The following is an 11,120-nucleotide window of genomic DNA, read 5'->3' on the forward strand; positions in this document are numbered from 1 at the left end:
TTGAAGTTAAAAAGAAACCCACTGAGAACCTGAAACAGCTGCTAGTTACAGAGCAGAGCTGTAATTCATAGTCTGGCCTGATGGTGGCAGCGTTGTAGTTCTCAGTGGATGAAGGCTGCAGGTGTGATGCTGCTTGTTCATCAAATCTGCTTCTTAGAAAATGATCTCCAGCAGAAACACACAGGAACTATTTTATTAATTTCTGTTGTTACGATGACGACACTCAGTTGTATTTATCTATGAAGCCAGATGAAACTGATCAGTTAGCTAGACTGCAAGATTGTCTTAAGGACATTAAAACCTGGATGACTTTTAACTTCCTACTGCTAAATTCAGACAAAACTGAAGTCATTGTATTTGGCCCCAAACATCTTAGAAACTCGCTTTCAAAGCAAATAGTTACTCTGGATGGCATCACGTTGGCCTCCAGTACTACTGTGAGGAATCTTGGAGTTATTTTTGACCAGGACATGTCCTTTAACTCACACATAAAGCAAGTCTGTAGGACTTCCTTTTTTCACCTGCGTAATATTGTAAAAATCAGGAACATTCTGTCTCAGAGTGATGCAGAAAAATTAGTTCATGCTTTTGTTACTTCCAGGCTTGACTATTGTAATTCCTTATTATCGGGTTGTCCAAATAGTTCTCTCAAACATCTACAGTTGATCCAAAACGCTGCTGCCAGAGTACTGACAGGAGTTAGCAAAAGAGATCATATTTCCCCTATACTTGCTTCTCTTCACTGGCTTCCTGTTAAATCCAGAATAGAATTTAAAATCCTTCTTCTGACATATAAAGCTCTTAATAACCAATCTCCATCATATCTTAAAGATCTGATAGTACCTTATTATCCTAGTAGAACTCTTCGCTCTCAAGCTGCAGGCTTACTTGTTGTTCCTAGAATTTCTAAAAGTAGAATGGGAGGCAGAGCCTTCAGTTATCAGCTCCTCTCCTGTGGAACCTGCTCCCAGTTTGGGTTCTGGAGGCAGACACCCTCTCTATTTTTAAGACCAGGCTTCAAACGTTCCTTTTTGACAAATCTTATAGTTGGGGCTGACTGGGTGACCCACAGGGGTTCGGCTTGTGTCTTCATTGCACAGCTGACTCCCTCTTGGACGTCCCTTCGTTCTGCCTCTAGTCATGCTGCTATAGGCCTAGGCTGCTGGGGGACTTCTCTTGACGCACTGAGCCCTTCTCTATCTACCTTTACATTTAATATGTATACCGTTATTGCAGTACATTCACTCTGTTTCCCCCTGTGCTATTTCTCCGAGTGTCCCTGGTCCCAGAGCTGGATGCTTCAGATCTGTGGTTGATGTTCCACCAACTGGTCCAGTCTCCATCATGTCCACTGTGGGATGCTGCTGCTGACCTTCCTCCAGCCCTCTGCTTCCAACTCCCTTTTTCCACCAGTCAACTCTGCATCATCCTCACTATACTTGTTATGCTAACTTACATACTGTTTGAATTTTACTACCAGCTATATACACACGTGGACAAAATTGTTGGTACCCCTCAGTTAAAGAAGGAAAAACCCACAATTCTCACTGAAATCACTTGAAACTCACAAAAGTAACAATAAATAAAAATTTATTGAAAATTAAATAATCAAAATCAGCCATCACTTTTGAATTGTTGATTAACATAATTATTTAAAAAAACAAACTAATGAAATAGGGCTGGACAAAAATGATGGTACCCATAACTTAATATTTTGTTGCACAACCTTTTGAGGCAATCACTGCAATTAAACGATTTCTGTATTTGTCAATGAGCGTTCTGCAGCTGTCAACAGGTATTTTGGCCCACTCCTCATGAGCAAACAGCTCCAGTTGTCTCAGGTTTGATGGGTGTCTTCTCCAAATGGCATGTTTCAGCTCCTTCCACATATGTTCAATGGGATTCAGATCTGGGCTCATAGAAGGCCACTTTAGAATAGTCCAACGCTTTTCTCTCAGCCATTCTTGGGTGTTTTTGGCTGTGTGTTTTGGATGGTTGTCCTGTTGGAAGACCCATGACCTGCGACTGAGACCAAGCTTTCTGACACTAGGCAGCACATTTCTCTCCAGAATGCCTTGATAGTCTTCAGATTTCATCGTACCTTGCACACTTTCAAGACACCCTGTGCCAGATGCAGCAAAGCAGCCCCAAAACATTACTGAGCCTCCTCCATGTTTCACCGTAGGGACAGTGTTCTTTTCTTCGTATGCTTGGTTTTTGAGTCTATGAACATAGAGTTGATGTGCCTTACCAAAAAGCTCCAGTTTGGTCTCATCTGTCCAAAGGACATTCTCCCAGAAGCTTTGTGGCTTGTCAACATGCATTTTTGCAAATTCCAGTCTCGCTTTTTTATGAGTTTTTTCAGCAGTGGTGTCCTCCTTGGTCGTCTCCCATGAAGTCCACTTTGGCTCAAACAACGACGAATGGTGCGATCTGACACTGATGTACCTTGGCCTTGGAGTTCACCTTTAATTTCTTTGGAGGTTGCTCTGGGCTCTTTGGATACAATTCCAACGATCCGTCTCTTCAATTTGTCATCAATTTTCCTCTTGCGGCCACGTCCAGGGAGGTTGGCTACTGTCCCGTGGGTCTTGAACTTCTGAATAATATGAGCCACTGTTGTCACAGGAACTTCAAGCTGTTTAGAGATGGTCTTATAGCCTTTACCTTTAAGATGTTTGTCTATCATTTTTTTCGGATGTCCTGGGACAATTCTCTCCTTGGCTTTCTGTTGTCCATGTTCAGTGTGGTACACACCTTTTCACCAAACAGCAGGGTGACTACTTGTCTCCCTTTAAATAGGCAGACTGACTGATTATGTGTTTGGAAACACCTGTGATGTCAATTAAATGACACACCTGAGTTAATCATGTCACTCTGGTCAAATAGTTTTCAATCTTTTATAGAGGTACCATCATTTTTGTCCAGGCCTGTTTCATTAGTTTGTTTTTTTAAATAATTATGTTAATCAACAATTCAAAAGTAATGGCTGTTTTTGATTATTTAATTTTCAATACATTTTTATTTATTGTTACTTTTGTGAGTTTCAAGTGATTTCAGTGAGAATTGTGGGTTTTTCCTTCTTTAACTGAGGGGTACCAACAATTTTGTCCACGTGTGTATGTAGTAGATTTAATACCAGAGCTGTACACCAGAACAGGAAACTATGGATCAGTTTACATGTTAGCTTCTACTTTGTATGAATCATCTGTCTGATCATACATGGATCCAGTGTGTGTTCTATGTTCCTTGTCCTCCACCCTCTCTACCTCTTCTGTTCCTCTCTACCTCCTTCCAGCAGCAGATGTTCCCCCACATAAAGATCCAGGTTCTGCTCCAGGTTTCTTCATGTTAAAGGGTGTTTTCTCTCCTCTGTCTCCTTATGGCTGCTCTGGGGTCCATATGGGTTGAACAACTTCAGCACAAACATGACTCTGTGAGCTTCTCTGTACAGCAGAACGTTCTACACTGCAGACTGTGCTGGTTCAGTGAAAGGACTAGAACCTGTCGCTCTGACTCACTGATCCAAGCTGATGGAAATCAAACGTCCTGCTAAATAACAGTTAATGATGAGCTGAGGTGTGTTCATACCTGGTCACTAAGGCGAGTCGTCGTTGAAGCAGAAACAGAAACAAACCGTCTGCAGCTGCTTTTATACCTCACAGCTCTGTGTGTGTGTGTGTGTGTGTGTGTGTGTGTGTGTGTGTGTGTGTGTGTGTGTGTGTGTGTGTGTGTGTGTGTGTGTGTGTGTGTGTGTGAGAGAGAGAGAATAATTAGCCTGTTAGCACAACAACAATTACCTCCTTTCCCACAGCTTCACCTGAGTGTGTGCATGCACAGGTATGTTTACATGGAATTATCTCTGTAAAGACGTGTGTGTGAGAATGTATAGCTGTGTGTAGCATTTAATGTGTGTTCATATAATCACAATCTTGTTCTCATGACATCACTCACACAGCTGGAGAAACCTTCACCTGTCTTTATCTCTGTCAGCTGAGAACTAGAGTCTGGACCTGAAAGGTTCTGTAGATCAGGACCTTCTTACTTTTTATTCGTCAGCTACAGCGCTGAGCTGTTTGATCTTATTTTATCTTCAGTAATGAAACCTTTCTGCTTTTCTACTATGAACTGCTTTTCTTTTGTCATTTAGTTTTTTTCTGAGCATTTCTGGCCAAACATTTGTTTTTGGGATTATTTCAGTTTCTTCTTCACGTCAGACTGCCTCTGATGGAGGAGGAACCTGCAGGGAGGTAGAACCCTGAGCTGCTCATTACTCTGTTTACTGTCATCACTCAGCTTTTATTGTGAAGGCTTCAGTCAACACAACAGGAAGTTCCCCAGCGTGGGAACCTGCAGCAGAACATCAGAACATCTTATCTCCAAACACGCATCATATGAGCTGGATTTAACAGAACCTCTGAAACTAACGGGATGGTTCTGGACTCAGGTAGTCTGGGTCGGGTCTCCTGGTCTGAGTTCTCCTGGTGGACATCTGAAGGACAAAGACACCAAAACACAGAAACGGACACAGACTGGGTCTAAATGAGGGTCCTGATGAATGTCAACAGTGCATGTGGACTCTGCAGATGGGAAGACGACACTGCCGACCGGACCTGCTCCCAGTTCTGGTCTTCAGGCTTCCTGTCCCTGGATTCTGGTCCTCCTGGGTCACGGTGCAGCCTCCTTCCTGTCCTCCGTCCTCTCCTGGTTCCTCCTCTTCTTCACCTCCTTCAGCCCCTCCTGGATCCGCTCCACGGCCTCCTGGTCTCCAGCCTGCCGGGCCAGATTTAGAGCCTCCTGGTAGAACCGGACCGAGTCGTCCATCCGTCCTGGGGGGACAGAGCGAGACCGGGTCAGACCTGCAGAGGACAGGAGCCCCGGTCTTGAACCTGTGCTCACCTGTGTGCAGCAGGATGCCGGCCAGGTTCCCCAGCAGCACGTGTAGGTCCGGGTGTCCGGTGGAGCGGCTCAGGTCCACCGCCTGCTGGACTAGAACCAGGGCGTCGTCATGGCGACCTTGCAGGTCCAAGATGGTGGCCAGGTCGCTCATCAGCACCAGAGTCTGGAACACAGAGACCAGGTGTACGATCAGGTGTGTACAGGTGTGTACCTGTGTGTGTACAGGTGTGTGTACCTGTGTGTGTACAGGTGTGTGTACAGGTGTGTGTACCTGTGTGTGTACCTGTGTGTGTACCTGTGTGTGTACAGGTGTGTGTACAGGTGTGTGTACCTGTGTGTGTACAGGTGTGTGTACCTGTGTGTGTACAGGTGTGTGTACCTGTGTGTGTACAGGTGTGTGTACAGGTGTGTGTACCTGTGTGTGTACCTGTGTGTGTACAGGTGTGTGTACAGGTGTGTGTACCTGTGGGTGTACCTGTGTGTGTACAGGTGTGTGTACCTGTGTGTGTACAGGTGTGTGTACAGGTGTGTGTACCTGTGTGTGTACCTGTGTGTGTACCTGTGTGTGTACAGGTGTGTGTACAGGTGTGTGTACCTGTGTGTGTACAGGTGTGTGTACCTGTGTGTGTACAGGTGTGTGTACCTGTGTGTGTACAGGTGTGTGTACCTGTGTGTGTACAGGTGTGTGTACAGGTGTGTGTACCTGTGTGTGTACCTGTGTGTGTACCTGTGTGTGTACAGGTGTGTGTACAGGTGTGTGTACCTGTGTGTGTACCTGTGTGTGTACAGGTGTGTGTACCTGTGTGTGTACAGGTGTGTGTACAGGTGTGTGTACAGGTGTGTGTACCTGTGTGTGTACCTGTGTGTGTACAGGTGTGTGTACCTGTGTGTGTACAGGTGTGTGTGTACCTGTGTGTGTACCTGTGTGTGTACAGGTGTGTGTACCTGTGTGTGTACAGGTGTGTGTACAGGTGTGTGTACCTGTGTGTGTACAGGTGTGTGTACCTGTGTGTGTACAGGTGTGTGTACAGGTGTGTGTACCTGTGTGTGTACCTGTGTGTGTACAGGTGTGTGTACCTGTGTGTGTACAGGTGTGTGTACCTGTGTGTGTACAGGTGTGTGTACAGGTGTGTACCTGTGTGTGTACAGGTGTGTGTACCTGTGTGTGTACAGGTGTGTGTACAGGTGTGTGTACCTGTGTGTGTACAGGTGTGTGTACCTGTGTGTGTACAGGTGTGTACCTGTGTGTGTACAGGTGTGTACAGGTGTGTGTACCTGTGTGTGTACAGGTGTGTACAGGTGTGTGTACAGGTGTGTACCTGTGGGTGTACCTGTGTGTGTACAGGTGTGTGTACCTGTGTGTGTACCTGTGTGTGTACAGGTGTGTGTACCTGTGTGTGTACCTGTGTGTGTACAGGTGTGTGTACAGGTGTGTGTACCTGTGTGTGTACAGGTGTGTGTACCTGTGTGTGTACCTGTGTGTGTACAGGTGTGTGTACAGGTGTGTGTACCTGTGTGTGTACAGGTGTGTGTACCTGTGTGTGTACCTGTGTGTGTACAGGTGTGTGTACCTGTGTGTGTACAGGTGTGTGTACCTGTGTGTGTACAGGTGTGTGTACAGGTGTGTGTACCTGTGTGTGTACCTGTGTGTGTACAGGTGTGTGTACAGGTGTGTGTACCTGTGTGTGTACAGGTGTGTGTACCTGTGTGTGTACCTGTGTGTGTACAGGTGTGTGTACCTGTGTGTGTACAGGTGTGTGTACCTGTGTGTGTACAGGTGTGTGTACAGGTGTGTGTACCTGTGTGTGTACCTGTGTGTGTACCTGTGGGTGTACCTGTGTGTGTACAGGTGTGTGTACCTGTGTGTGTACCTGTGGGTGTACCTGTGGGTGTACCTGTGTGTGTACCTGTGTGTGTACAGGTGTGTGTACCTGTGGGTGTACCTGTGGGTGTACCTGTGTGTGTACCTGTGTGTGTACAGGTGTGTGTACAGGTGTGTGTACCTGTGGGTGTACCTGTGTGTGTACAGGTGTGTGTACCTGTGTGTGTACAGGTGTGTGTACAGGTGTGTGTACCTGTGTGTGTACAGGTGTGTGTACCTGTGGGTGTACAGGTGTGTGTACCTGTGTGTGTACAGGTGTGTGTACAGGTGTGTACCTGTGGGTGTACAGGTGTGTGTACAGGTGTGTGTACAGGTGTGTGTACCTGTGTGTGTACAGGTGTGTGTACCTGTGTGTGTACAGGTGTGTGTACAGGTGTGTACCTGTGTGTGTACAGGTGTGTGTACAGGTGTGTGTACAGGTGTGTGTACAGGTGTGTACCTGTGTGTGTACCTGTGTGTGTACAGGTGTGTACCTGTGTGTGTACCTGTGTGTGTACAGGTGTGTGTACAGGTGTGTGTACAGGTGTGTGTACAGGTGTGTACCTGTGGGTGTGTGTCTCCCTGCTCCTGGCGGCAGATGTTCAGGGCGTCCAGGTAGTCCTGTCCTGCCTGCTTCAGGTGCAGAGTTGCCGCCCGGTACCGAGCCCTGGAGTCCAAACACAGACCCAGCAGGAGGCGGGTCTCCTTCCTCAGAACCTCCTGCTCCTCTGAGGACAAACAAACCGTCTGTGAAGAGCTTCCAGCCCGCCTCAGGGTGTCACACCTGTTCTCACCTGTCTGCTCGTCCTCCTGCAGCTCTTTGTGTTTCTCCAGTTTGGCCTCCAGAGACTCCGTACAGAACCTGAAGCCGTGTTCTGCCAGCTCCGCCCTCAAACAGAGAGCACAAACTGTGACCTCACAGCGACATCACAGCGACATCAGCGTACCTTCAGGCTGCCTCTCACCTGTTCTGCTCGGCGTAGATGGTGGCCAGTTTCAGAGACATCTCGATGACGGCGTTGTCGTCCTGGAAACAAGCAGCAGGTCAGAGCAGTGGAGCAGTGTTTACCTGGACAGGTGGAATAAAGGGGCGGGGCTCACCTCAGGAGTTCCTCCAGCCAGCATGAAGCTCATCGCTGCTTTGAAGAGCTTCTCTGCCTGGAAGAAGATCAGAGACGTGATGTCACAGCAGAGACGTGATGTCACAGAGAGCAGCCAATCAGGCGGAGGCATAAAGGTACCGCAATGACGCTGGTTCTCAGTGTTCCACAAAGAGAACATAAAACAAACTCCTACCAGATGTTCTATCAGCTGTTAGAACATCCAGAACATCAGGAAAACATGAGGAACCTCCAGAGACTCACAGAACAAACTTCACCAGAACATCACAAACACTAGTTCCAGTGTGACTCTGAAGAGGAACCGAGTTGATTTAGAACCAGAGGGACCACAGTTCTGGTTCTGAACAGAATAAATATAGAGACCAGAGAGCAGGAAGGAATGAAGACATATGATTGGTCTGCAGATGAGAATTCTGAGCTGTGATTGGTCGATACTCACACTGTCCAGCTGACCCTGAACGTACGCCAAGTTTGCCATCTGAGGACAGAAGAAAGTTATTAGAACAGTTCTAGAGGGACGGTTCCTGTGAGGGTTCTAGAGGGTGCTGTGAGGGTTACCAGGCTGTAGGTGTAGATGATGGCCTGGTTGTTGTGGTTCTGATGAGCCAGAACGACGGCCTGATGAAGGAACCCAGAAGCGGCCTGCAGCTGACCTCGATGCATGCTGAGCTGAAACACATCAAGTACTTTACTGAAGTTTCTCTGTTGTACTGGTTCTTCTAGTTCTACACTCAACAAAAATATAAACCAACACTTTTGTTTCTGCTCCCATTTTTTATGAGATGAACTCAAAGATCTAAAACTTTTTCCACATACACAATATCACCATTTCTCTCAAATATTGTTCACAAATCTGTCTAAATGTGTGATAGTGAGCACTTCTCCTTTGCTGAGATAATCCATCCCACCTCACAGGTGTTCCATATCAGGATGCTGATTAGACACCATGATTAGTGCACAGGTGAGCCTTAGACTGCCCACAATCACACATTTAGACAGATTTGTGAACAATATTTGAGAGAAATGGTGATATTGTGTATGTGGAAAAAGTTTTAGATCTTTGAGTTCATCTCATAAAAAATAGGAACAAAAACAAAAGTGTTGGTTTATATTTTTGTTGAGTGTAGCTCTAGCTCTAGTCCTGGTTCTGGTCCTGGTTCTGGTACCTTGGCCTTCTTCAGCAGCAGGACCATCTCGTCCTCCTTCCTCTGGGCTTCGTCTCTCTGATCTTCTTCGGATCCGAACAGAGAAAAAGCTGCAACAGAAACAGGAAGCTGCTGAGTCTGGAGTAAAGAACCAAACGTTCTAGAAGACTTTTAGAGGAACCCAACGGACCGACTGCTGCCCACAGCGCTGCTCCTCTACCCGCTGGGTTCTGGAAGGTTCTCCTGCTGGACTCATGGCCCGGGTTTACCCAGCATGCCGAGCGTTTTCCCGTCACTGAGACACTGTGATGGCGGACGGGTTCAACGATGGACCTGAACGAAGAGAAAGAATCAAAATGGAACCATCAGAACCTCTACTGGACTGAACCTGGAACTTTCAGAACTCTGACTGGGAGGAACAGCAGCAGATCTGGAGCAGCTGACCCAGCAGCAAGGTTCTGGTTCTGTGAATGGAGAGTGATGGTTCTCTGACAGCCCAGGTTCTGACATGTCCAGCAGCTCATGAAGCGAACATATGGAAGCGTTAGAACCAGGTCAGGCCTTCAAACATCACCAGAACCAGAACACAGTTCTCCTAAATCCATGATGGAATCTGTAGAACATCTTATGAATGTAGCAGAACCTTTAGATGTTCCAGAATCCAAGTGAAGAGTTTCTAGAGTTACAGATTAGAACCACCGTCTCCAGCCGTTACTGTCAGTATTACTAATTATTATTAATTATTAATTTTGTATCCACTAGAACCCATACAATTATCTCAGTCCAGGTTCCACATCCAGTCTGATCTCCAGTAGAACCAGTAGAACCACAGCAGAATAACCCATAAAATGGTTCCTTTGTTTTAGTGCAGAAATGTTCACATTCAAGGAATTATCTTTTTACTAAGCATCATGAACAACCTGAAATTTATGAAGAAAAATAAATTTGGTTGATCATTTCCACATTAAAACCTACAGATCAGAGTGTTGGCAAAGAAACAACATTTATTCACCTGGAACTGAGGATTTACTGGAGGATCAAAACCACAAAAAACAAACAAAAAAACAACAACAAAAACAAGACAAAATATTTTTAAAAATTACACAAACAAAATGAGAAAAACAACACAACAAAAAATTAGACAAACGACATGAGACCAAACAAAAAGAGAACAAAAATTAGACAAAAAAATGCAAAAAAATACACAAATAAGACAAAAACATGACAGAACCGAGAAACAAAACAACAAAAACATGAGACAAATAACAAAAGTCAGACAAAAAAAGACCAAAAAACAACAAAAACAGACAAAACACTACAAAAAATTAGACACAAAACGACAAAAGAACAATCTAGTATTTTACTTTATGATCCAAACAACTTGTCATGGTCTAGAAATGATTTTAAATTTATAGTTTTACTAATTTACAATCTGCAGTTAATGTCTTCTCTGGAATTTTTACACTTTGAGGGCCGGATTGGACCCTCTGGAGGACCACTTTTGGACCACGGGCCTCATGTTGGACACCCCTGATCAGGTGGAGTCCAACAGGAATATGTCCAATGAACCAATCAGCAGGCTGGGTTGTACTTCCTGTCGCTGACCACCAGAGGTCCTCCTGACTGTTATTAACGGTAGCTGGGTATCACTGTGTGGATGAAGCTTCTCCAGAGCTTCCAGCAGCTCCTCCTCCAGCTCAGTCTCACCTGTGTACTGCGGAGATCCGTCCCAGGGGACCGGAACACCTGAAGCAGCTCATACTCTGACCGAGGAGCGCGCGGAGCCCGCAGGAGGCCGCCATCTTGACTGTTTACATAATAAGCGGAAGTGGCTGCGTACAACTCCTCGCCTTCAGAATAAAAGCAGTGAAGGGAAAAAAATGAACAATTTACAAAATAAAATTTAAAAAATCAGCAAAAAACCCCCAAAATTTCTGAATATTTGCAAAACTTTCGGAAAGGAAATTCCAATAATTCCTTAAAAGTTTCCCTGAATAGTTTTAATTTTAAAAGAATTCCTCAAACTTGGCAAGAAAATTCTTGTAAATATTTTCAAAAAATGAGTAAAAATCTCAGAAAGAAACCCTAAAAATA

The 11,120-nt window shown here is 45.5% G+C and overlaps 1 protein-coding gene across 2 annotated transcripts; it reads right to left on the reverse strand.

Annotated features, from left to right (window-relative positions):
• Positions 1-4,278: 4,278 nt before the first annotated feature.
• Positions 4,279-10,875, reverse strand: ttc19 (tetratricopeptide repeat domain 19). Of its 2 annotated transcripts, XM_022217313.2 has the most exons (11): positions 10,734-10,875; positions 9,217-9,359; positions 9,048-9,136; positions 8,440-8,550; positions 8,321-8,359; positions 7,862-7,918; positions 7,726-7,787; positions 7,555-7,649; positions 7,325-7,488; positions 4,900-5,062; positions 4,279-4,829 (listed from the first exon to the last, which is right to left on the reverse strand). In XM_022217313.2, the coding sequence occupies exons 1-11, from the start codon at positions 10,826-10,828 to the stop codon at positions 4,669-4,671; spliced, it is 1,179 nt and encodes a 392-aa protein (XP_022073005.1). In that variant the 5' UTR covers positions 10,829-10,875; the 3' UTR covers positions 4,279-4,668. The 2 variants fall into 2 exon arrangements, with proteins under 2 accessions (XP_022073005.1, XP_022073004.1); XM_022217312.2 differs by having other exon boundaries at positions 7,325-7,649.
• Positions 10,876-11,120: the final 245 nt, after the last annotated feature.

The sequence above is a fragment of the Acanthochromis polyacanthus genome, chromosome 9 (genome assembly GCF_021347895.1).
Source record: "Acanthochromis polyacanthus isolate Apoly-LR-REF ecotype Palm Island chromosome 9, KAUST_Apoly_ChrSc, whole genome shotgun sequence".
NCBI classification, from domain to species: domain Eukaryota; kingdom Metazoa; phylum Chordata; class Actinopteri; family Pomacentridae; genus Acanthochromis; species Acanthochromis polyacanthus.